The sequence below is a fragment of the Hibiscus syriacus genome, unplaced genomic scaffold (genome assembly GCF_006381635.1).
Source record: "Hibiscus syriacus cultivar Baekdansim isolate YM2019G1 unplaced genomic scaffold, ASM638163v2 tig00110610_pilon, whole genome shotgun sequence".
Lineage (NCBI taxonomy): Eukaryota > Viridiplantae > Streptophyta > Magnoliopsida > Malvales > Malvaceae > Hibiscus > Hibiscus syriacus.
In genome coordinates, this window is record NW_024062800.1 from 962,921 (window position 1) to 990,322 (window position 27,402).

Genomic DNA, 27,402 nt, shown 5'->3' on the forward strand with positions numbered 1-27,402 from the left:
GACTAAATTGAAAAATGAATTTTTTGTTATCAAAAGAGGAATTGAAGTACACATTTATTCTACTATGTTTTAGGGGTATGTGATTCAACTTTGGTAAAAAAAAATAGACTTAGAATAAGGAGGAATTGAAAAAAATAATGAAATCGGGACTAAATCGTAAACTGTCAAAATACTTAGTCAAATTTTGAAATTTTGAGTAACTCAAATTCAAATTTAAACTCGACTAGAATGAAACTGAATTTATATTCGAGTTGACTCGAATAATTCGACTCAAATAACTTGAAATTAAAAAAAAAACAATTTTCGAGTCGAGTTTTGCTTACCCCTGTAAGGAAATTAAAAATCTAACCAAGAAACACGAACAAAGATAGATACAAATAGATCTCATGTCGGCAAACGAACCACAAAGAAGATCAAACTATTGAAAGACCACATACATACCACAAACCAGACTCGAGTGACGTGAAAGTTATCCACAAATGCTAAATCGAGTATCCACATCCAATCCGATGGTCTAGAGCAAGAAAGATCAACAAGATATCAGATAAGTGACATCCGATCAGTCGGGACGATGTCAATCAACCCTTAAAAAAGATAATTGAAAACAGTCAACAACCGAAAAACATGCAAAAAATGTGTCATTCTAACGAACTTATGAAAATAAGAGATACGATATAAAAAAAAATATAATAAAAATACGGCGGTCACAACTAACATTAAAATTGATACTGTCACGGGTCAACAAAAACAAATAGAGACGAACGACTATATAAGAGAAAACTAGGATTTTTTCAATGAGACAGCCAAACCTTAAATAAAACAAATATATATCAATATTATTTGCACATTATGCCTTTTTTAAAAATATGGTATTATATTTAATTAAGATGTTAATATTATTTTGTCACCAGATGCTAATATTTAGATTTTCTTTGTTGTAATATTTTAGATTTTCTTTTGTAATATTTTAGTTATTGGTCACTTTTGCTCACCCCCACGTCCCCTATGTTACCTAAAAAGTCATACCATCGAAATTAATGTTTCCTTTTTTTTTTCCCCTTCAATCAAATCATGAATTGAATTCTTCACTGAATTTTAAGTATTTTATATATTCCTAATATTTTATTATTAATTGTAAAATTTATATTTGTTAATATTATTGGAAACGTATTAAAGTAAGAAAATCCGTATAAACATTTAAATTTAGGCTATAGTAAAATACTCGTAATCAAAAGAACTATTACTATTTTTCCATATAAAATTTATTTTGGTTGATTTTATTTAGCATCCTTAAATTAGGATTCAAATTAACGATTCTCAAATTAAATAGTACAATTAAATACTAATTCAAATATGTCTTGATGAGTACAAACCAAATGATCTTGATGGTTAATTTTACTATTAATTGAGATCTGGATTTCGAGCATCACATATGCAGCGGTGTTGAGCGTTTAATTTCAATTGTTGAAAATATTAAATATATATCTTTTATTCAATCGAGATTAATTAAACTCAAAAGGAATGACTTTAAAATTTACCTACCGCACAGGGCATAAGGTATTGAGCATTTTAAAATTTGATCGACAATTTTAAATATTCTATATTTGTAATGAGTTGAATTAATACCCGAACTAATAACTTAGCTAACAGAGGAAGGACTTAACTAATAAGATGTTTATTCTTTAAAATTTAACTAAAATATTTTGAAATTGGGGGTCAATTTAATTTAGATCATAACTCGAGGACTAATCTGACTATTATCTTTTTGGCTTAAATTCGAGTTTTGATGAAGCGGCTGTGGCGGCGGCCATGAACTAAAAAATAGGCTAATTGATGAAACTGTAGATATTGGTATCTGATTTCCAACTACTCGACCTCAAGATTATGAACGTTAATAATGTTTAAACTAATAAGTTGTTTTAACTAGAATTATTGCCTTTCCTTATCCATCGAAGTCTCAGCTACATTTATATTTTTCTTTTCATGCTATATAAGCCTAACAAATAGCTTCAGCAATATCATCCCCATTTGCCATCTTTCCCCCTTTCTCTTCATAACTGACATAAAAGTTTCTTAGCTCTTCCACAATCATGGGGCTCGCCGTCGATTCAAACCGATCTCAAAATGCAGCAGTGAGGAAGATCGAATCAGACGGTGGCTGCGGATTTAGACGGAACCCTTCTCGTGTCACGTAGTGCTTTCCTTATTTCATGCTGGTGGCACTCGAAGCCGGTAGCCTTATTAGAGCGCTTGCGCTCTTAACATCCGTTCCATTCGTGTACTTCACCTACTTGTTCATCTCCGAATCCGTGGCCATCAGTACCTTCGTTTTCATCGCCTTTGCCGGGCTGAAAGTTCGAGACATTGAGCTCGTCTCGAGGTCGGTCTGCCCAAGTTTTATTCGGAGGATGTTCATCCAGAGACATGGAGAGTTTCAGCTCCTTTGGGAAAAGATACATTGTCACAGCAAATCCTAGGATCATGGTGGAACCTTTTGCCAAGACATTTTTAGGAGCTGACAAGGTCATTGGGACCGAGCTGCAGGTGACGAAATCGGGCAGGGCGACCGGTTTCGCCATTAAACCCGGTGTTCTGGTTGGAGAACACAAAAGTGCTGCCGTCTTGAAAGAATTCGGGTCCAAGATGCCGGATTTGGGACTGGGAGACCGAGAAACTGACCATGATTTCATGTCTTATGCAAGGTTAATCCCTTTCTTTTAAAATACTGTTATGACACATTATACATGCGTAATTACAATTGTGGATTTTAATCCAACATGCGTAACTTAATACATGTTGTAATACAGATTCTAACATAAGATTATGTTTGGTCTTGCAATATGGTTGTTGGGAGCGTTTATGATTTAATACTCATTTGCTTGATATGTCTCCTTTGTCTCTCCCCGGCATTAAATTGCTTTTGCCTTTTTTCATTACAAAATTTATATTTCAATGGTCCACAAGTTTCCTACTCATAATTTTGATGGTTACACCTCTAAAAATATTATCAAATAAAAAAGAATCCGTATTCAGATCTTGAACACAATATCCCGAGAGTATCATAAAATCTAATTATAGAAATTACACATTTTTAGACCTTTTTTAAAGTTTTTTACTTATTAACACAACTTTTTCGTGCCTTAACCACTCTTTTGCACCTCTAGTTTTTTATGCAGGTCATGATTCTCGATGTTCAATGGGTTTGTATTTATTTATTTCATAAATTGGTTTTTTGGTTGCATGGAAAGTCTTACATGAAAGTAACATGTAGGTCATAAATATAGTAACTCTACTCGTGAATTAACTATGTTTTTGTAATAAAGAACAACATTTAGCATATGCTTGGAATTTTTTACAGTGATTCTTTTGTTGGCACGTGCAGGAAGGATACATGGTGCCAAGAACCAATGTGATCCATTACCGAGGAACAAGCTTCTAAGCCCTGTTATATTCCATGAAGGTCGCCTTGTCCAAAGGCCTACACCATTGGCAGCCCTCTTGACATTCCTATGGCTTCCCATAGGCTTCATCCTCTCCCTTCTTCGGGTTTACACCAACATCCCGTTGCCAGAGCGAATCGCTTGGTACAATTACAAGCTCTTAGGGATTAAACTGATTGTTAAGGGTACCCACCACCACCACCAGGGAAAGGCCAGAGTGGAGTCCTCTTTGTTTGTAACCATAGGACGGTGTTGGACCCGGTTGTGACAGCCGTTGCCTTGGGCCGAAAAATCAGTTGTGTTACTTACAGCATTAGCAAATTCACCGAGATTATTTCCCCGATTAAGGCTGTTGCTTTATCGAGGGAAAGAGAGAAAGACGCGGCCAACATCAAACGAATTCTTGAGGGAAGCGATTTGGTTCTATGTCCCGAAGGGACGACTTGCAGGGAACCATTCCTTCTAAGATTCAGTGCTCTGTTTGCCGAACTCGCGGACAGAATTGTACCGCTCGCAATCAACACGAAACAATCGTTCTTCCACGGACAACGGTTCGGGGTCACAAGTTGTTGGATCCTTATTTCGTGTTCATGAACCCGATGCCTACTTACGAGATCACATTCTTGAACCAGCTGCCTACAGAGCTCACTTGCAAAGGTGGAAAATCAGCCATTGAAGTTGCAAACATCCAAAGGGTGCTCGCCGGGACATTGGGATTCGAGTGCACGAACTTGACTAGGAAAGACAAGTACGCTATGCTCGCCGGACCGACGGGCGGGTTCCATCCAAGAACGAGAAAGATCAGAAAAGGAAAAGGCTTATTCAAAAGAAGAAGATAATTTATATTAGTTTGCCTATTGTTTGCATTGTGTTAAAAACAGTCTTACAAATAAAAATCGATTGTGATGCTAATTATGAAAAAGAGTACAACTATATGTATATTTTGGTACTATTTTTGATACAAATATTAATGTGCTAGTGGCCACTGGCCATTGCCCATCTATCTGCGTCTTAGATATTTCCGACTCAATGTCAAGGAATAATAAGCAACAATTTGATGAAATTGCAGGGTATATGCAGCTGACTTTGTGTAGCTATGTACCATGAATGTCTCCAAAATTAGCTCACAAATGCTATGATTCAGAGTTTACACAAGGTAAAGAAAAACAGTGGAAAACTCATTGGGTTGACCTAAATTTTAGTGGTCCATTAGCAAATGGGAACCAGTCCCTGTATCCACACCTTTGAATAGAATAAGCTGGATTGGCCTCATAGATCAAATTATATTAACATTTTCGTGCATTAATAATGAACGTGACTCTGACACAGAGAATTGGAGTTGCAGTAGCTCCAAAAGCTGGCATTGTAATGTTAGCCACGCTGTCCTACATCTGCTGCAGCTCATAAATTCGGTCTCTTTAATTGCATGAACTCGGCATTTATTGCATACTTGACTCAGTAAAAAAACAGAAAGTTTGTTGCTATATATTTGGGAAAGGTATAACTCTAAATCATACAGGTTAACAGTTACAATTACATCAAAGGGTTATTATTTAATATATTATTTGTGTAAAATTTATATTTTGATTTTAATCGTAAATTTAAAATTTAAACTCAAATTTCCTAAATTTTAAATAAGACGCCTAAAACTTAAAATATATTGATTTGTGTAAATTAAAGTATACATAGCCTGTGTATTAGATAATTTTTTAAATAAAATAAATTAAAATAGCAAACAAATTATTAGATAAAAAAGTTATTTCATCCAAATCGGTGTAATTAAAGGAACAAATATCACTGTAGAAAAAATGGAGTGAATTTCATTGATGAATAATATAAATATTAAATTTATATTCATTTTAAATATTGTAAATTAAAAGATATCATTTAATTTGAATATTAGTAGGATAATTATTCTTTTGAATATGTCAAACTAAATAAGTATTTAACTTTGAATATTAAAGATAAGTATATACTTTTAAATATTTCAAATTAAAATAATATATATTAATATTAAATAGTAAAAGGAGTTTATACTTTTAAATATTATAAATTAAAATATATTTATTTTTTTAATTTAAATATTAAAATATTAAAAAGATGTCAATATCTTTTTAAATATTTCAAATTAAAAGATAATATTTTAGAGTTTGAATATAAATGAATAACATTATTTTTAGTAAATTCTCTTTTGAGAATTCCTTATAACTAGAGTGCTAACATTTTAAGTTTTCCAGTGATAGACGAAGACAATGATAGTTTGTGATCTCAAAAGTTTGTGTAAATGTTCATTGATCACTTAGTTGTTGTATCATAGGAGACAAACGACCAAAGATATCGAGCACCAAAAGAATGACCAAAATCTATCTTAAGGAAATTGTGTAACGACAATCTCAACTGTTTTCAATTTCAAGATCAAAATTAAATATTATTTTATCTTCCATTTAATTTATTTAATTTTCTAAGAGATTTAATTTCTTTTTTTCTCAAGGTCGCTTTCATCTTGGATTGTTATTTCAGATATTCACAAGATTAATACAAAAGTTTTAGATTTCATACACCCAAATAAGAAGATAAAACTCAAAAGTTACTAGAAGGCAAATTATTTTTAGTGCGTGAAACAATTAAATGACCATTGTTATTAGGGGTAAGTAAGATATAAATTGGCGTTATTAAATTAAAAACTTTCATTAATTATTTTTTTGAACAATAACTCATTTAGAATATTTGTTAGAAAAATAATCTCCTTTGTGCACATGTAGGATTAACTCGTGTCCTACCCAACACGTGAATATTTCTTGCGTTCTACAAGATGCGAGGTACCATACACTTTTTAGATTGCCCAATTGAATATGATTATTTAATACATCAAACTTCCCAGAACGCGAGGTCCCCTAGATATTAAGAAATTATCGTTCGCGGAAGTTTCGAGATTTAAAATTTGAAAAGATTCTCCATACCTCGCGTTTCATATAACACGACGTACCATTTACCTCGCTTCGGGGGCAGTGCAAGGACCACTATAAATAGTGCCCCCACCCCAACCCTAATTCATCACACTTTCATTAAAAAAACCCCTTTATCATATATTCTCTCTCTGATATTATTATGGTGGGACTATTGGGCTGATCTTCCACATGCATGCACCTATTATTGGCGGGATAATTTGATGATAATTTGTATTCATTGGTTTGTTTTAAAATTTTAATTATTTTGAATAATTTATTTATTTATTTAATATTTTTTTGATTGATTGATTTATTTAGTTGTTTCAAATTTATTTATTTATTTCGAAATTATTAGTTTATTTCAAGAGATATGAACGTTCGTTGAAGTGTTTTATCAACCATGTTTCGGCCCCTAATGACGTTATTATTCCATACTTGCACGAAGCCGATTTTGGTTATGTTGGCACTATAACTGAAGGTATGAAGTTGCATCATCCATTGATAAACGTGCTGCTTGAACGGTGGAGACTGAAGACACATACATTTCATTTTCCTTGTGGGGAGGAAACTATTACCCTTGAAGATGTCACATACCATCTTGGGTTGCCTGTTGATGGAAATCCTATTACCGGTATGTCTCATAGGGATTGGACAAGCTTGTGTGAGGAGCTGCTTTGGACAAATGATGATTTGGATGGAGGAAAGATCTACATTATAATTTTGGACGATAATTTTACGCAACCCCGCCGATGCTGCTACATAAATTAAACAAGTAATTTTTAAATCTATGTTTATTTAATTTATTTATATCTTTATAATATTTAAATTTTGTTTTAATTTATGTTATTATATTTTTTACGACAAATTTTTAATATATTCACACCATTTTTATTTTACAACAATATGCTCGTGCTCATGTTTTAGAAGTTATTGGGGGAATCTTGATGCCTGATAAATCTCGAAACAAAGTGTATCTGATGTGGTTACATCATCTACGCAATTTGTAGGTCGTTAAAAATAAGAGTTGGGGATCAACAATGTTATCCTTTTTGTTCCGGGAGCTATGTAAATTTGTTAATCTGAGCAAACAAGCAATGGGTGGCTGTTTCATGTTGTTACAATCGTGGGCTTGGTTTTGAATGTTGTTTTTAGCATCGATTCCTACACAACTGACCCAATTACAATGTTCATTGTTTTGGAGGTAACTACAAATAACCTACGTTTATATATTTATTACTACATGTTTTTTAGGTTTGAAAATAATTATATTTTATTATATGAATGATAGTTGGACTGTCACACTTAGTTACTCCCACCTACCACATAGTCTGCGTGATTTTAGATTGTAAATCGATATGATGACAGACGAGGTAATCAATTTTATAATTTTAATTTGTAAATTAAATATCAATTTTTTATTCGAGTTTTAATAACATAGTTTAAAAATATTTTTTGTAGTTCGTGTGGGCGTCGTACATTGGATGTGCTATTAGAGCGTGTACTCCTGATAAGATATGTCACAGTTCGCTTGTTTGGATGTCGGTGGTCCTGTTGATAGTTTTTGAGATCATCGAATGACATCCTGCTAATCGCGTGTTGCGTCAATTTGGTCGTGTCCAAACGATTCCACTACCACCAAGAAACTTGGACGATGCCTTACACCACCTAACGCGATAGGGAAAGACGGATATTAATTGGGAGGTGTATCATGTAGATTGGGTGAGGCAGTGGATGTCGAGGTTTGTTAGGTAGCCCATTTCTGAACCCATATTGGCCTATGGTGTTTCATATGATTACATGTTGTGGTATGAGCAAAATGGGATGTCGCATATTCTGACCGAGGAGGGGCGAACACGAGATATTTATAGGTCTCTCAAAACCATCTGCCCACGCAACGTCCCCCGACGCAATGTGGTGCAAGTCAGGTAGACAAAAACTCACTCAATCATCATCATCGAGAATGACACAAGCACCTACAGAGCATCAGACACCACTGACGACACCTACATTTACCCGCTCAACTCAGTTGACATTTCAGCATATGGCAACTCAATTATCATTTAAGTATATGACGCCACCGACAGAAGGTTTCTTCGCGACACATTTTGTTCTTATCCGACGGTTGTTATCCATTCTCATTGTAACACCCCGAAACTCGGGTTAGTAGTTTGGACTAACTCGATTCCCAATTTTAGAGCTCAAAGAAATTATTAAAATAGCTTGGACCAAGTTTTGAGGAATTTGGGCCTAAGTTGGGCCCAAAAGAATTATGAATTGTGATGATAATTTTATGAATTGGAAAGTAAAAGGACTAAAAATGTAAATTTCCTATTTTTATGTGAAAGTTGAAGACTCCCCCTCATTATATGGTTTTTATGTGAACCTACTCCCCCAAATATCCCATCAAACTTTCTTCCTTCATTCATTCCATCATTTTCTCTCCCCTTTCCTTTCCAAGATCTAGTCGTTCAAGCATTTCATTTCTAGTTGGTTAAGCCAATGTAAGTTTATGAATCACCATCCTTCAAGCTTCAAATCAAGCTCCATATTGCAAGTTTTGAACATAGCTTCCAAAATAGGTTTTGTGGGGTTTATCAGAATATATGGGTTTTATCTCTTTTTGGGTGGATTTGAGTTATATGGGGTGTATTTAATTTGTTTTGAGCATCTAGTTGAGTTAGTAATTCATTTTTTTTTATCTTGTTTAGTAAAAGAGGTAGGAGAGAGTTCCAAAAGTAAGAGAAAAGAAAAGACACTTCTTGAGTGAATTGGGGACTTTGCCTTAGCCAAAAAACTTTAAGGTAACACACTCAACACTTCCTCATATCAATTGTGGGTCATTATAAATGAGTTTTAGATTAAGAGTTGTGGTTGAAGCTTATTGGGTTAGTTTTATGGTAGATTATGGCTTATGGTGCTATTCAACTTGTTTAAAGCCCCTTTCTGATCCATTTTATCATGTATAACTTATATTGGTCAATTAAAAATGTTGGAATGGATTTGTGAGGGTTTTGACGTGTTTAAACGGGTAAAAATTTGAAGTTGTAGAAGAGGTTTCGAAACCCCTTATGGTTGGTTTCAAAACCTTTTGTCCAGAATGTAAATTTTCAGAAAAGTTTCGAAACCTCTATAGTAGGTTTCAAAACCCCTACCTGATTTTAGACAAATAAGCTTAGAAAGGTACACAAATGACCGTGGGCTTATAGTATGCTTTTAAATAGGATAATTTCTAATAAATCAATAAGTGAAAATGAAATAATGCTAATGAAATAATGCTAATTACAACTAGAAACGATATAAATTAGGGAGACATAAAACTAGCCTTGTTTGATATTCGGGAAACAATTATGACACCCAAGTTCCTTTAAAAAATATAGAAGTTAAAAGTATATATTTAATCCAGATATCCTTAGGTAATGCTCAAAGCACTTTAAACTGACTAGCTAGGGCGCAAGGTTCGACACTCGCAAGGGGTGGGCTAGTCGAGGGTGTTACGACCGATGCAAAGATTCTAGGCACTCATCCTCGGTAGACTAAAGGGGTGTGTGAGCTCCGAGATGCACAAATCCCTCTGTCACACCATGATGTTTGCCATAGGGTAGAGAGTGAGTATACTCACTATATTATTTTATCAGTTAGTTGAGCATGTAATGAACCCCTGTTAGTATGATTTAGTTGTTAGTACGACACTGGGCTAGTTAGCTCAACGTTTGGAATTTGTTTTCTTACGTAGATTCTTAGGTTGAGCACTTGAAGAAATTTTGTGCAAAGTAGATCTAGACAGAAGACTACAACAAAAGTTGTCTATAGCGGCGTTTTAAGCGACATTTGGAGAGTAAACACCACAAATTTTAAATATATAGCGGCGTTTACAATCCAAATGCCACAAAAATGATACTTTAGCGTCGTTTTTTAAATAAACGTATCAATAGAGTTGTAATTTATCGACGTTTTGATAAAAATGAAAACACTAAGAGGAAGAATAGTGTTTCAAAGCAAATATTTGCTTAGGACATATAACAATGAGAAGACTTGCCCAATATTTATAACTTAAATAGTATGGGCAACAACGTTATTCCATTCAACACATTAAAGTGTCATTTAAACTAAAATAAATAACATTAAAAATTCTTTTTTTTGGTATAACAATTAGAAACGAGTTAGCTGGAGGTTTGAAGATCTTGCAGCAACGTGGCAGATAATTCCGAAGGTGGCTCTAAGTAAATAGTAGCAGCAATGGGGGCTACTCGGCTCAAAGCAGCCAACCTATCCGCAGCCATATTCTACTCACGACATATATGTGATACCTTTGTGATCCATTCAAGTTCGAGCAGTTCATGGATTTTAGTGACCAAAGCACTCCCCACAAGCGCATCCGATAAAAAATTGCAAATCTTCATAACTTCGAGATTATTGGTTTCAAGTTCAATATGTCGGATTCCTAGTCTCCAAGCATGCAACAAGAGATCATAAACACCCCACAAATTTAGCAGTAAGAATGGAACACCTTCCTATACTTCGCGTGAACCCAAAAATGCATTCTCCTTTAGAGTTGCACAGAATACCTCCCGCAACCGCCATATTGTCACACGTTCTGACAGCCCATCCGAGTTCCCCTTAATCCAACCGGTGGGAGGTCGAGTCCAAGACAGGATGCTTCTAGACATCGATGGACTAGGATTTGCGTTGCTAACATTAGCATTCATAACTTCGTCAACAAAGCTATCACAACGATAAATAAACTCCTCTCTTTCAACGTAATTAGGATCAAAGAGGATACTACATCTCCGTTTCCAAATGTGCCAACAGTAAACGGCGAAGCGAATATCCTAATTTACATTCATTTGCACATACACTTCAGCAGCCCTTAAGTTGCGTTCAATCCAAATTTTGTAAGGAAGAGTCATGAACTCATTAAGCTTATCAGTTTTGATAACCCTTACCCACATATTCCTAGCCATACTACAATGCCGCAGTATATGATTAGCATCCTCCATAACCGCCCCACACAGCTTACAATCCACTAGGCTAGTAAGGCGTCGACGAGATCGTTCAACATTAGTAAGAAGTCTATCATGGAATAATAACCAAAGAAAAACACGGATTCTTTGTGGGACTCCTAGCTTCAAAAATCAAATTCTATAGAGAATGTTCACTACTATTGTCGAGGCATGTAATATCATTATAAGCTGACCTTGTAGTAAACTTCCTATTATGTTCTCATCTCCACCCGAGTGTATCAGGACCCAAGTAATCTTGAGGTGGTTGGATAGCAGCAATTCTTTGGAGAACATGTTCAGGGAGTAATGAAGAAAGCTTACCCCAATTCCACGTACTTGAAGGGAGAACCATGTCACAAACCGATGTGGGTCTTGGTGTACCTGCTCCTTTATAAGAAAATGCAAGATGGTTTTCAGTGTCAAGCCAATGATCATATCAAAAATCCGTATCTCTCCCATCCCGTATGTTCTAAGCTATATTGTTATACATGTCACTCCAAATGTATCTTAGTCCTTTCCACAATCGGGAGCCATTAGCATGACTTAATGAGATAGGAACAAGATTGTCCCATTTATACTTCTCACGAATAGTATGGACCCATAGTTTCTCCAGATTAGATATCAATTGAAAACCCACCTTCATCAAGAATGCCTTGTTTTGATTATGTATGTTCCGAATACCCACTCCTCCAAACTTTATTGGCTGTTGCATAGATTCCCATTTAACCAGGGGAAAACCAGAACCACCATTATTCAAACCCCAAACAAATATTCTAATAATCTTTTCTATTTCAACACAAAATCCTTTCGGTAGCCAAGTTGATTGCATCACATAGACTGGGATAGCCTGAAGAGTAGCCTTAGCAAGTGTTATATGTCATGCTAAAGTAAGACACTTCGCCGCCCAACCTGAAAGGCGTTGAGTTAATCTATCAATGAGATAAGAGTATGTGGCTTTAGTGAATCTATTATGGAGTAACGGAAACCCCAAATACTTGCCAAGATCCTTAACTTCCTCAAAACCGAACCTCTGAGAAATGGCTTGACGAGTGCTTAATGAACAATTACTAGAAAAGAAGATTTGAGTTTTAGCTGAGTTAATGTGATGTCCTGATTCATCACAAAACCTATCCAACACACCATTGATCATCGATACTTGATCCATCAATGCTTTAGCAAACAACAGTAAATCGTCTGGGAAAAAGAGATGGGATAACCCAGGGCCCTCCTTTGAGAGATGAATCACCTTCCAGTCTTCCGAGACAATTTTCACCTTTATAGCTTGAGACAATCTCTCCATACATAAGACAAATAAATAAGGAGATAACGGATCACCCTGTCGAATACCTCTCTTAGGCTTAAAGGAATCCGTAAGATCCCCATTCTAAAGAATCTGTGTCGACATGGATCTAACATAACACATAATACGAGAAATGAGTAATTCCGGTAGACCAACTACATGAAGAGTTTTCTCGATATAGTTCCATTCTAAACTATCATAAGCTTTCTCCAAATCCACCTTGATAGCCATCCACCCAATTCTACCCGTCTTCTTTGTCATCGAATGTATAATCTCCTGGGCAAGAATAATATTATCTGTAATCTGGCGGCCTGGAACAAAACTAGCTTGATTTTCTTCTACCCATTTAGGAAGAAACATATTCAATCGACATACTATCAGTTTAGTAATAGTCTTATAAATCACATTACACAGACTAATCGGCCTGAACTGAGTAATTGAGACGGGATTATTAACCTTTGGGATCAACACCAACAAAGTCTGATTAACCCAATATGCTAGATAGTTATATTTAAAAAATAAGGATAAATTTGAAGACCGACTCACCAATTGTGTTCCAATTTTTTTGAAAAAATTTTGCATGGATGCCATCCGCACCTAGGACTTTCAAGGGAGCCATACTAAAAATAACACTTCTAACCTCTTCCAATGAAATATCACGCACCAAAGGCCGAAGAGTATCATCCCCATAACGAAAGAACGTGCACCTCTCATTTTCAATATTAAACACCATTCGCTCGCTTATAAATAGATTTTGGAAGAAAGTAACTATATGAGCTTTGAGCTGTGCATGATCACTACACCAAGAACCATCAGGCAACTTCAACATACTAATCGTGTTGTGTTTTCGGCGATTAATAGTAGACGCATGGAAAAAAGAGGTATTTCTATCCCCATTCGCGATCCAATTATTTCGAGTTTTTTAGTTCCACAAGCTCTCTTCTTGAGCGAGGACTACATTCAACTCCTTTTTAATCTTCATCTCTAGTTCTAATAAAAAGGGTTCACTTGAATTATCCACCGTTTTTTCAATTTCATGGATTATAACAAGCAACAGATTCTTACGCCTCCCAATATGCCCAAACACCTCCTTATTCCACTTGCTACTTTTAGCTTGGAAATCAAGTATATTCTCGTAAATGTCTATATCATTTCTCCAAGAATTCATTAGTAAATTTGGGAAATCCGGGTGATCACTCCAAGCATCAATGTATCGAAAAGGTCTATTACGAGCAGGCTCCTACTGGTCCCTAAACATAAGGAGAATTGGTCGATGATCCAAACCCAATTTTTGGAGATGAAAGACTTCTAAATTCTCAAAGCAATCATACCAGTCAGCATTGCAAATACACCTATCCAGCCATTGAGAAAGGGTTTCACGTTTCCAAGTAAATTTTAGACCCGAAAACCCCATGTCGATCAGCCCTGTATCAAACATAAATTCACCAAATTTTGAGCAAACTCCATAGCGACGTTGAGAGCCACCTTGGTGTTCACCATAATTACCAATGAGATTAAAATCTCCACCAAGCATCCACAACAACCCCAAACCTAGATCTAATTCTCAGATGCCTCTATAACCTGCTTCTCATCCCAATTACAGGGCTCGCATAGACAAAAGTAATAAAGACTTGCTGATCTCTACCCATCATAGAGCACGTTGCATGAATATATTGTCGAGAAACAACAATGATAGTAATATGAATAGGATTCCTCCAAAGTATCCATATACCACCAGAAAAACTCGAAGCTTCAATACGATAGGAGAACTCAAAACCGAACTCCTAATAAACTGATCAGCAGTCATACCACTAATTCTTGGTTCCAACATAGCAACAATATTCGGTCTTTTAGACTTCATCAACAACTTAAAATAACGATTAAAATCAAGGTCACAAGCTCCCTGAACATTCCAAAAAATAATCTTAACCATAATAAAAGAGGGTAAAGAGTGCCACGAAGGATTATATATGCACATCTGCTTTCTCCGATTGTTCGAACATAGTGTTCGCACGCCATTGAACCATGTCCTCGTCAGCATCCTTGGAACCTTGGATTTCTATGGATGGATTCTCAAAGTTAATATTTGCTCGGTTAACTTTAGAATTCATAGTCGAAATCCACTCAGCTAACACTGGTTTGCTCGACATCTTCTCATCTTTTTTCCTTGTCTTCAATCCTTTGCGAGATAAACCTTTAACTGCAGCAAGCCCTTTATTTTGCACTTTTGTACCAGTCCCTCAAGCAGTTCTTTGAAAAATGTCTAAATTACGTTCATTTGGAACTAAATTCTCATTATTTTCCATCACATGTATAGCCACATGTTTTTCTTTATTCAACGATGAAACCACACTTTTAATCTTACCTATTGAAGCTACAACATTATTGTTGTTCGTTAGTTGTGGAATCGCTACATCACTTATGCTTTGTATTTTAGTCTCATTAGAAACTCGTCTTGCTTCCCCTTGCCTGCTAGATTCAGCAATACCACTTGCCTTAGCATTCAAATGACTCGCAGAAGATGTAACCCCCTCAGACCGATGTGGTTAGATCGATTCGATCCGGGAAGTCACATTAGGGCCACCGGAGCGACCCACTGTAAAAATAGCAGAAAATTTAAAACTTTTTATCAGAACATGTAAACTTATAAAATCATTTGTCACTATTTAAAAATAAAATAGATTTTTAGACTCGTATATAAAACAAAATACAATTACATGCCCCCTAATCACATGTATCGTACTCTGCAAACAGAACCGGAAGAACTCCCTTACTGATGACGATAGTTGCACTGATAGAATTCTTTTAACCTGAAAAGATGAGTAACAGAGTGAGCTTTGGAAAGCTCAGTAATACAGAACTACCAGATGATGCTGAAGAACGTGCAGATACATATAAACATATATTTCCTTATTGGTTCAGAATATCTACAGATTTTTATGTTGATCGGAGATCCTACTGATATTTCAGATGTTAACGGACAATGAGATTTTAGCTCAAATAAATACTTTGAATGCTTGAGTTCAGGAGATCGGAATAGGTTGTCTAGTGTGTTCCCGTAAAATCAGTAAAAAAGATAGATATTTTAAAACATATATATATATATATATATATATATATATACCCCTATCCCATCACAACAGAATGTGTAGGTTCCCCAGAACCATACACCCAACCCAACACAACATATAAGGCCATGAGCACAAAGCCGAGGAACCTGCGAAAATACTTCCTTCAACAGTACCCCCCCATTAAAACATTTTTTCCGTCATTAAACGGAGATATCAGAAATCAAAACAGAATTCAGAACAGATATCAGAACAGAATCCAGATAAGAAATCAGAACAAAATTCAGGTCATATATCAGAACAGAATTCAAGTCAGAAATCAGATAAAATATTTATATAATTAGGGAATACACCAGAGTTTACAGATATTATTCAGAGATATTGGATAATCTTATCGGGTAGAGAGACACAAATCTTCAGTTTACCGATAGAATGTCGGAAGTTAGAATAACTATTTGAAAAGTTCATTAACTGGCAGAATCATCAGTTATTCAGGATATGATTTATCGGAATCATCTTATTCGGACACTTTTCTAAAGCTCTATGAAATTTGAAGGTATTCAGAATCTTTACAATCTATGACGATTAATCCGATTATCGAACAACTCCAGATGAATAGCTCCCAGAACCAATACTTACAAACTTGTCAATTCATTAACCTTCCAGGGTATTTACTCTTTAATACCAAATATTCTTATCCACAGATCATCTTCTGAGTCATCACTGAATAAATCTCAAGGAGACAAACAAATATTCTAATGGTCTTTATTTCATTTCCATGTTTCAACTATACCAGGAAATGCTGACGTACTTGATTTATGGTTCATAATCCATAGGGATGATACATCATATAAGTTCATCCGAGTTTCCAAACTTATTCCAATCTCTTACTTAATCCAATCTCTTACTTAATCCTCAGTCTTTGAGGTTACTTAGCTCATTTAGCAGTCAAGTCCTTTATAATTACTTCAGGGTTTTCCATAGTAATTCTGAATTCTGAATTTCAGATACATATTGCACTTCCGTTCAATTCAATTTGGTAGTCGTAGTTGATTTGTCTAATGAATATCCACTTCTTAATATTGAATGCGATCTAAAGTTTAGCTGAGTTGAATACTTCCAAAACTATCATCAAGCCATACTTGAGAAGACGAACACGTATTCAAGTAATATCTATATCGTCCAGGTACTGACATATCATTACGATTGATCAACTCACTTAAGCTGTGTTTCATAACTTTTAAAGGTAGTCCAACACCTATGCTTATTTGGATTACTTAATTAATCCAAGATATTTACTTATTCTAGGTCATAAGGGTATTTTGGTCATTTTAATGCTCAGTTTTATTCCATTCATTTCAGAGCTCGAGGATATCCAATCATTCCTGAGCTTGGTGATATTCTTGGGTCATTTCCATTATAGGGGTATTTTGGTCATTTTACAGATCTACAGTATGTCAATCTTTTCCCTATATCCGTACTTATTATTTAATTCCAATTTATCATCTATTCCAGTCATTTCGAACAATTCTGATAAAAGAGCACCCTCCGATAAATTGTTCTTCAGGTATTTACTCATAACCCGAAGATTTACGGATTATTAGAAACTTTCTGTATAAATGTATAACTTAACGATGAAACTAGTAATTCATCGATTTATGTATAACTTCTTGAGTACTTTTCCATTCAGGGTCAATTCGGCTACTTTTCCCTCTCAAGGGTAATTTCGTAATTTCTTAACGAAATAACTATAATCTACAAATCCTATGATTAATTGATTTCCCGAACATTCTCTGGTCTTAAAATGATTCCTTAACAAACTTTTTGTATATTGCATAAACCCTCTTGGGTTAAAAATTGGTTATCCATATTTTTCAAGTAAAACTATCATTTCCTAAGCACATATGAAATTTTATCAAATCAATATATCTTTTCAGAGTTATTAATCAACTTCTAGGGACAAATCCTGTCATCCTACAATATAAGGGTATTTTTGTAATTTTACCGTACCGAAGTATTCTCATAATTTCTCTTCCAAGTACCTTTAACATTTAACCTTTGATGATATAAAATACAAGTTACAAATCCAGTGCTGATTTCTTTATCACTAATCCCAAACTTGTAATTTAATTCTAACAATTCCTCAATCTCTTATAATAGTCATTCGATCCATATTCAGTTACAGAATTTCTACCACATTCATATCGAGTGAATAAATTATTCAACTCCATAAAAGTAACCAATATTATCTTATTCATGCATTTACCAATATCAACATGTTCCATAAAGCATAAAGAGATAGTAAAATATTACCTCGATTTTCGTGCCATATTGATCGACCATATAAATTCCATTCGAATGCCTTTGATCTTTAATTCAACTTCCAATATTTCCCTCGGATGCATATCAACAGAAATTACATCAAAAACAAAGCTTAATTAAGATAAACGGATCAAATCGGATGATAAATCAGTGAAAAATAGCTTACCGAGTTCAAATTTGGCGAAACGAACTTCGGATTCAGGACGTTGAAAGCATAAAATATGACTTTTCGAAAATTTAGAATTTTTGGTCAAAATCAAAGTCAACGGGTTTGACTGGTAATTTCGAGGCCTACGGGTCTGAATTTTGAGAAACGGACTGTGGAATCAGATTTGGAGCATCGAAAAATGTTAGGATAGGTATACTCGGTCGAAGTCAAAGGTCGTTTAATTCCCGGTCAAAGCCAGTCAAAGTTTTGCTCAACTGTGGTCAACGGGTTGGGTCGGGTAAACGGGTTGGGTTATAACCGGTCAAAACAGAAGCAAAACCGGTCATTTTTTCTTCCCCACGCGCAGTGGCGGCGCGTGGGGGCGCGTGAACAGTACCCTGATATCGGAAAATTCCCAAAAAAATTCCTAGAAATTATTTTAAGCGATTTCGAGATACTTACAAAGCTCGGTTCAAATTTTTGAACGACGAAGAGCTCGATTTCAACGAATTGGAAACTTTGACCGCTTCACCTCCTCACGCGCCACCATCGACGGAGACCAAGGATGACACTGGCGGACTCGGAACGATGCAAGGAACATGATGGTGCGGGAGTTGTCGTAAAAAGATGTATGGATCGGCGTGAATCGATGAAAAACCAACTAAAACCGAGTTATTACCGATGATGCTTTCGACTGAAATTAACGACGAACGGAGATGATTCATGACGAAAGGTTTGAGGGGTTTTGTTCCTTGGTCGACAGTGAACATGATGGTGGTTTCGGTTCGTCGATCGGAGGTCGGACGACGAGTAAATCGGAGTTGAAATGAGGGTCAACGGGAAAGGAAAATTAAAAATCATTCTGCTAAACCTGCGCTGCGCACGGGGGTTTATAATTCTCCCAAAAATAAAAATGGTCAAATCATGAGTTTAGCCACTGAACTTCCTGTATTTCTTAAAACGGTCTGCCAACTTTGAAATCTTACAATTTAATCCTCAATTTTCTTCTAAAATACCAATTAAATTCAATACTTTATAATTTCTTAAATTTAGCCCCTAAATTGGAGTGTTACAGAAGACATCGTTCCCTTATTATTAGTCCCCGTCCTAGATGGCTTTTGTATCGGATTACTTCCTGGATTATCATCGACTTGAATTGCCTGAAGAGCCTCAAAGCGAGAACCCGAATTATGAGCAGTGTTTTGTCTTCCTGATTCTGAGCTTGTAATCTTTTTGATCCTAGTGTTCTTTCTCCTCCTATTCATCACTTGCATCCAAGGACCATACAGATCATCCAATTTCCCACTATCATGTGCTTCATGTGATTCACTATTGTCAACATTAGTTACTTTACCACAGTGTTCATGTGTATGCCCATACTTCCCACAAGAATAACAAATAATTGGTAGTCATTCATATTCGATTGACTGTCGATGGCCATCTATCACTATTTTAGATATCACTGGTTTGTCCAAATCAACAACAACCGTGAGACGTGCAAAGCGACCTCTCTTCCCATCCTCCGTATTATAGTCTACCCTTACCACCTTACCAATAGCTCCTGCAATATGTCCAAAGAGACTACATGTATAATAACGATAAGGCAAACCAGGAAGCCTTACCCACACCATAATCTTCATTGGATGTTCCATGGCTGTAGAGAATTGTCTACTCCACGGTTGAACTGTGAGGTAGCTTCCATATATCATCCAAGGACCTCATGTCAATACATGAAAAAAATCCTCCTCACAAGCAAAGCGAACAAGATAATAATCATTTTCAATATCAATGAGACTAATTTCCCCTAAAAGATTCCATAGTGATTTGATACTACTCAACAATGCCTTATACCCAATTGTTTTCCCCAATAATCGAATAATCACAGAATTAGCCAGCTTGGCATCAATAGCATCGTGAACTCTATCTGAAAAGCTAATCGCAGGCAAAGGGCCATCAATGCCCAAAACTACATCTTCAGGGTGAACATCCATATCGAAATCATTAAACGAAATGGGTTGGTTACCAACCAGTTTTGGACCCCTTACCATATCGCGAAAGAGAGATGACCGCTGTTGAACGCTCCAATTCTTTGCACCAAGTTCTCCGATCTAACATCCACAGGATCACCCATGAGGGAATCAACATCATTGCCGCCGAGATGATCTGAAGAATGTTGAAGTGGTGGGTCTGTCAGTTCGACTCCATCAGGCGGCCGACCACCATGGCCGCTGAATTGATCCATGACAGTAGGAGAAACGAGATTCTCGGAAGAGTTGACCATGGCCGTTGTACATTAAAAATTCTTTAATTCTAGCATTAACAAGAATATTTTATATCAATCATATGAGAAAGAGATATTTTCATTATCAACCATATATACATCTAAATCTCCAAAGCTGAAGAGTATGCTTCAATCCATCTTTACATCCATTTTTTTGTTACATCTTTACATCCATTTTTTGGTTACATCTTTACATCCATTTTTAGAATCCAATCAGTAATCAAATGTTGCATATGGTACATAAATTTATTTTTGCAAGTCAAGAAGTTCCATACTGAAGTTAAAAATCAAATTATTTCATTATTTTCCCTAATTTATTCACATAAAAACATGATGATATTTGAATTTTATTTTGACTGCATTATTTTAATTGAATTTTAATTTGACTGCATTATTTTTATTGCAAGGTAGTGGAAGATGTGAGTTTAAGTATGTTTAAACATAGCATATCTAGAAATAGTTTTTAGGGTAGGCACATATTTATTAATAATATAAATTTTTTATATTAGGTTGACACAAATAAATTTTCAAGGCGGAAATCATCAGTAAAATAAGAAACTAACATAAAAAATTCAGATTTCAAGATAGACACGAGTCTACCATAAAAATACATAAATAATCACTATGCTTAAGAATCTATGTTTGTATGAAAGAAAATAAAGGAATTGTTGTTTGGACCCATCTTGAAAACTTTGGGTTAGAGGCCAGTTAAGTAAGCCACCAAAAAGTGACTTAGATCTTAAGGTCTTAGATTCAATTATGATCATACATAAATTTATGTAGGTATAAATTTCAGCTCACATTTATTCATATTAATTCAAGGATTACTATATACGAATTATCTCTAGAACCATATTTTTGTATAACTGATTATAATTACTAAAAAAGAGAAGAAAGATACATAAACGAGGCCCATAAAATTTGTTCTAACATTTAAGACACTCTTTTTCATATTACTTACATCAAACTGAGAGTTGTAGAGTGAAATTTAAGGTACGTGGACAGTAAGGTAGCCTTCAGAGTCTATCAATGGAATTTTCTTTTTAACCAAAGGGTACATGGTATTTAATCTTCTTCATGGATTGAAGCATTTAAAACAGATTGAAGAAGAAACCAAGTCCATTGGATCAAGTTTTCTTTCACGGCCCAATTATCTTCTTCTGGGTACGTAGTATTCGCCTTTTGCATTCAGCCCCAATTTTCTTCTTGATTGTCCGGTAACCCCATTTTACTGTGAAACCCTCGACCTCGGCGGTTGGGCTTTAAAGCTACAGGTTAGAAACCGCCATACTCCTCAGTGCACTTAGATTGGATAATAATGGGAAAAGCTTCCAGGGATAAGAGGGTGAGTTTTTTTTAGGGTTTTAATTTTTTTGTTGGGATTTTGGGTGGTTTTGCAACTTATATAACGAGGATGAGCTGTTTGATTTTCAGGATATTTACTATCGGAAAGCGAAAGAAGAAGGTTGGCGTGCTCGAAGTGCTTTTAAGCTTCTCCAGATTGACGAAGAATTCAACATCTTTCAAGGTCAGTTTCTCAAATATATGTATATGCATACATACATATATCATTGTATCCATTGATTTGATTCTGATTCTGATTTGATTTGTAGGAGTAAAGCGCGTGGTAGACTTATGTGCTGCCCCAGGCAGCTGGAGTCAGGTTTTGAGCCGCAAATTGTATCTCCCTGCTAAGCAGTCGCCTGCTTCGAAGTAAGTTTTTTTTTAAAATGTTCATTTACATGAGAGTCTATTTCTTTGCCTAAAACTAAGGAGATGTGCCAAAGCATACTCCTTGTAGTTTGGTCTTGCCGGCTCATTCTTTTTGCATAAATTTCCTTTACTTTTATCATAATTTGCAGGGATGGTGAGCTTCCTCTTATTGTCGCCATCGATTTGCAGCCAATGGCTCCAATTGAAGGTGTAATCCAAGTGCAGGGCGATATAACGAATGCTCGGACTGCCGAAGTTGTGAGTATTTCATTTTGTTTAATTGAATTGTTTTTAATCCGTCTTCTAGTTTATGATAATTAGAAGTTTTTGATGGTCACATTAGGAGATTCAGTGAATGTAAATTGTGTTTACTTAAGTGGAATGTTTGCATGTTGTTTTGATGTTGAATCGTAATTATTAGCTTTCCAATTAGGTCCAATATTCTGCTGATAGTTACATGACAAATGGAATCATTGATCCACTTTTATAATATATAATGCCTCTGCTTGTTCTTATTATCATGAGGGTGTTAGAAAATGTGAATGATGGATGTACATGATTTTCTTCTTGGAGCTATGGTTTAAATTGTTTTACCTTATGTTGTTTATTTAGCTTGTGTAGTTGTGTATGTGCCATCAATACCATTTCTTGTTTATTTGAGTCATTTGCAGGTAATTAGACATTTTGATGGCTGTAAGGCTGACCTTGTTGTGTGTGATGGTGCTCCTGATGGTAATACAATATTTACGGTTTCTATCTTAGCTTATGGTCTTCAGCATTGTAGCTGTTACTGTTACCCCCTTTTAAGCTTCTTAAGTTTGCTTTATTCTCTCTGGATTTGCAGTTACTGGTCTTCATGACATGGATGAATTTGTTCAGTCCCAACTCATACTCGCAGTAAGTGTTCTAATTCCTCTTATGTTGATCTGCTTCTATCACGTGAAACTCAGTTTTTGAATAATTCTGGGTGTGCGATGTGCATGGATGGAATTGAGATAATGTATTATTTAGTCCGAATCGGTCAATGATGGAATCCATAAAAATTCAACAATCCTTGGAAGGAATTCATGGTTCCCTATGAGAATTTAGAAATCCGATGCTTTGATTGAGAAAGAAAACTATAATGGAACGATGTTGAATATCGATTCATTAGCAAAAAACATTCTGATAGGGGGATCAAAGCGGCTTTCCTTGGAGATGGAAGATTTGCTGGCCGGGATTTATCAAATCCTTCCATTTATGAAATTTAAATGATACTGTTCTACTGTATTTTGCATCTTATTCTTCCTTTCCTCCCCCCAAAAAAAATGCCAGTCGGTGTATATGATTTTGTTTATTAATCCAGGGTTTAACAATTGTTACTCATATACTTAGACAAGGTGGAAAATTTATTGCAAAAATATTTCGTGGAAAAGATACAAGTCTTCTGTACTGCCAGGTAAATTAAATTCTAAATACGCTCAATTTTAGTATCTTAGTTTGTAAATATCAAGCTTATTACAGTAACCCACTCCTTTTTTGCTTCTTCATTGCAGCTGAAATTATTCTTTCCTGTAGTGACCTTTGCAAAACCAAAAAGCAGCAGAAACTCTAGCATAGGTAAGGATAACATGCATAGACATACATGTAGTAATCCTTGGCAACTCACCATTTTTACTTTACATATATATTTTTTTTTATAAAAGTTGGAGGTCTCATTAAAAAATCCCTTCGTATTCTTCCGCATACTAAGAAGTATGTTGAAGAACATTGGAAGGAAGAAAAGAGTGCCTCATAATTTATTGAATAGAACACCCGGTATATGTGAAAACACCGAATACCCTCATACGGGAATATACACCATTACAAAATATCATATCACCTAAAAATCTCCCATCGTCAACCACAAAGCCCAAAGATAATAACCCTATTTCTAAAATACACCTCAAGCAAAAGGAAGAAAAACGCAAAAGAACATAACAGAACAAAAAACCAACACTTGCAACCATTAAAACTAAAAGAAACGCCTCTGAATAGAGCTCCAGAACAGTTACGATCCAATTGAAGGAACAAGTTGTACTGAATTATCGCAATCTTACCCAAGAATTTGGTTTAAAGGAAGGATCAATTTCATGTATCATGATTTTGAAGAAATTAGCACCGACCTTCAACTCCAACAACTCATCAATTCTCATTTGAGACTTTGTGAGTATTTGAATTTTTGTCCGATCAAAAGACGATGTAAACTAACAGCCGTCGTCGATTGCTAATAATTTGCCCCACTTAGGTGTAATATTTTTGAAAGTATCCCAATTCCAAGCGTGAAAAGAAACACCTTCGCAAACTAACCACACTCGATGACACTCCACCACCAGACTCTCTGATCAAGCTTCAACGCTGGAAAACCATTTTGCAAGAGTATCTAATTTATCATTCTTCACACTTCTCAACGAAGCAGATTCTTCAAAAACCATTAGAATTACATTTCCAGCAGCTCTTATTAATGTAAAACCAGCTAGTCCTGGCTAGCAAGATTACCGATTTTGATAAAGTTCTTGCACCACCCCACAAGACAGTTACTCAACACGTGAAGTTTATCTTCATCCACAATACCCTCAACTTCACAATGTTTATTCCTCGAAACAACTTTCATCCCAGACTTATGTTGAACAACTGTCGAGGACTCTAACCAATAAGACTGTCGAGGATTATATTTAGACAAAGAGACTCTAATTTTGCTGGCGTAAATATGAGAACCATTCATCTTTGATATCGCTTTCCTTGTTTCTTCAATTGTTGCAAAGCGAATGAACCCAAAACGAACCCCTTTCGAATTTCTTTTGTTAGGAATGAAGGCATTAATTACATGACCGTGATTGCAAAATAAAGATCCAAGTCTCTTCCAATGGATCTTCTCTGGTAGGTTTTCAATGAATAACGTGAAGCATCCACTTCTGTACCCATTACTAACATTTCTATGGCCTTCCTTCCACCAATTATTAAATTCGATTCTCCCAATTCTTGCTCCTTCACCAGACTTGTTACCACAACACCCCTTTGTGATGAACTTCTTGGTTCCAGCGTGGGCAACATCTTCGGTAGGTTGAGCTGTTGATGCCTCTACTAAAGATAGCTTTCCAATCCCATAATTCATTCCTTGTGAATGAGGCAAACCTTCAGGCCTAGATTTATTATCCTCCTTTTTGCTGGCAAAAAAAAATCTCCTTTTTCGTCGACGAAACTTCCAATCGGGATCTCGTATACTTGTCCTCATTCGGCCTCGACTTCACCTTACCACCTCCCATTCTACTACCTTGATAATTTCCGGATGTAGAAGCACTTGTCGATTGCTTTTGATTACCATCAGAACCACCATTGACAGTTTCCTTCACAACAGCTAGGTTCTTCCATCCACGGCCCTCAGTGAGAGCTTGCATACGATCACGGTAAATACTCGCAGCAGTAGTGTTATACTTGGTAACGATATCAGTTTCTTTAGGAATATCATATTGTGCCAAAAAAACGTTGAGCTTGTCGTTGCTACCCGATTCCATTTTCTTGATCTGGATATTTGACCACGAATCCATGTTGACATATTGAACGAACGAGATATGTACACCTAAGCCTTGGTGTTTGCAGGAACACTCTGAGCACATGAAGACACTGTATGTTACCGAGGCCCACTGTGGATTTTTATTTTTACAGTCCACACAAATTTTGTTACTCTGCCGAGACTGTAGAAACTGTAAACGGCTTTAGCTGCCGACCTTGAAGAAAATGTCTCGGACGGAGCCTTTAACCTTATTCTTGCCTCTTGTTTGGCTAAACCCAAAGGTGAGTAGGCGTTGAAAATCCCCGAGAACAACATACTTCGGATCCGAGACGATCCAATAGCTACTGAAGGAGATCGAAACATTCTAAGCCGGAATGATCTCAGTGGATTTTGTTAAGATGAGTGCCTTTTTTGACGAATCCACGTTCAAATTTACATTACCAGTGTCGGAACGAGTCCTCCAAGTTTGATTGTGCCTCACCAACCACCGGTGACGCCGGATGAATCTGTGGGTGTCGGCTTAGATCTACTGTGATGTAGTCTCTCCCTCATGAAACAAATCCTATAACCTTGTTGCTGGCTTCGAGGCGAGCAAATCTTGATGATTCGGTGGTCAACGGCAACCGGACATGGCGGCCGGCACGGCTTCTGACAACGGTGATGACGGTGGTATGGCCACCGAAATTCCCAGCCTAGAGAAAAGGGAGTGGGAATCGGGTTTGAAAAAAAAGAATACACCAAGAGAGAAGCAAAATAGTGGTACGGTGGTACGGCTTCTTTACATATATATGTTGATGTAATGGTTGTATTATCCTTAGAATCTTTTAACCTTTTCTTTCACACAATTTTTAAAATTGTTTGTGGAGCAAAATAGTTTTTCTCCTTCAGTGAATACGAGGCATTGACTCATTCATTCCAATGGGAACTTGTGAAGCTCTATATTATTGCTATGTATAAGCTGGGGCGGCTATTACACGTTATGTTTCGTGTTTACTTCCTTTCGTTTCCCCCTTTGGATTTATTGATTCATATCAATTTCTAAACAACTTGACATTTAAGCAGAATGTGGCTAATACAAGTTTTATTTCTATCACAGAGGCATTTGCAGTTTGTGAGAATTTTTCACCTCCAGAAGGTTTCAATCCGAAAGACTTGCATCACCTCTTGGAGATGGTGGGCAGTCCCTCAGGTGTAGATGATCTAGGTAAGTGGACAATAGTTACTAAGAATCCCATTCCCTACTTAGACTTTGTGAACAAGAATTCAATTTCCTTTATCCACTTGTCAGATTGCAGTAGCGGATGGTTAGAGGGCCCGAATAAGGTTTATATACCATTTTTAGCATGCGGGGACCTAAGTGGATACGACTCTGACCGCTCATATCCACTACCGAAAGTTGCCGATGGAACTTACCAGAGTTTGGATCCTGTTCAGCCCCCCATTGCTCCTCCCTATAAGAGAGCTCTCGAATTGAAGAAAGCTTCCAGTCATGGCATCCGAGACCTTGAAAAGCCTTCGGATTCTTGACTTAATAAAATGATGTTATTAATGGAGAACAATGAGCAGCGTTTTTTATTTTTATACTATCTGTGTACTTTCTGTTTATCGTTTCCCTGTCTCTCTCTCAAACTATGAGTCATACTCTCTGTT

The 27,402-nt window shown here is 36.0% G+C and overlaps 1 protein-coding gene and 1 pseudogene across 1 annotated transcript; both read left to right on the forward strand.

The window, feature by feature from the left end:
* Nucleotides 1-1,521: 1,521 nt before the first annotated feature.
* Nucleotides 1,522-4,847, forward strand: LOC120135598 (annotated as a pseudogene).
* Nucleotides 4,848-9,768: 4,921 nt separating this feature from the next.
* On the forward strand, nucleotides 9,769-27,282 carry LOC120135444 (putative tRNA (cytidine(32)/guanosine(34)-2'-O)-methyltransferase). The gene is made up of 12 exons (XM_039151706.1): nucleotides 9,769-9,773; nucleotides 20,664-20,676; nucleotides 21,805-21,852; nucleotides 21,942-22,035; nucleotides 22,121-22,220; nucleotides 22,370-22,478; nucleotides 22,892-22,952; nucleotides 23,065-23,117; nucleotides 23,566-23,658; nucleotides 23,756-23,819; nucleotides 26,849-26,956; nucleotides 27,041-27,282. Exons 3-12 carry the CDS (start codon nucleotides 21,826-21,828, stop codon nucleotides 27,277-27,279), a joined length of 948 nt encoding a protein of 315 aa, XP_039007637.1. The 5' UTR covers nucleotides 9,769-9,773; nucleotides 20,664-20,676; nucleotides 21,805-21,825; the 3' UTR covers nucleotides 27,280-27,282.
* The last annotated feature ends 120 nt before the right edge of the window (nucleotides 27,283-27,402 follow it).

What these genes read in the sequence shown, in the direction of transcription:
- LOC120135444 (XM_039151706.1), top strand. Translation starts at nt 21,826, where the DNA reads ATGGGAAAAGCTTCCAGGGATAAGAGG. An exon ending in ATGCTCGGACTGCCGAAGTT is followed by an intron (nt 22,479 to 22,891) that starts GTGAGTATTTCA and finishes AGTCATTTGCAG; the next exon opens with GTAATTAGACATTTTGATGG. An exon ending in GTGTGATGGTGCTCCTGATG is followed by an intron (nt 22,953 to 23,064) that starts GTAATACAATAT and finishes CTGGATTTGCAG; the next exon opens with TTACTGGTCTTCATGACATG.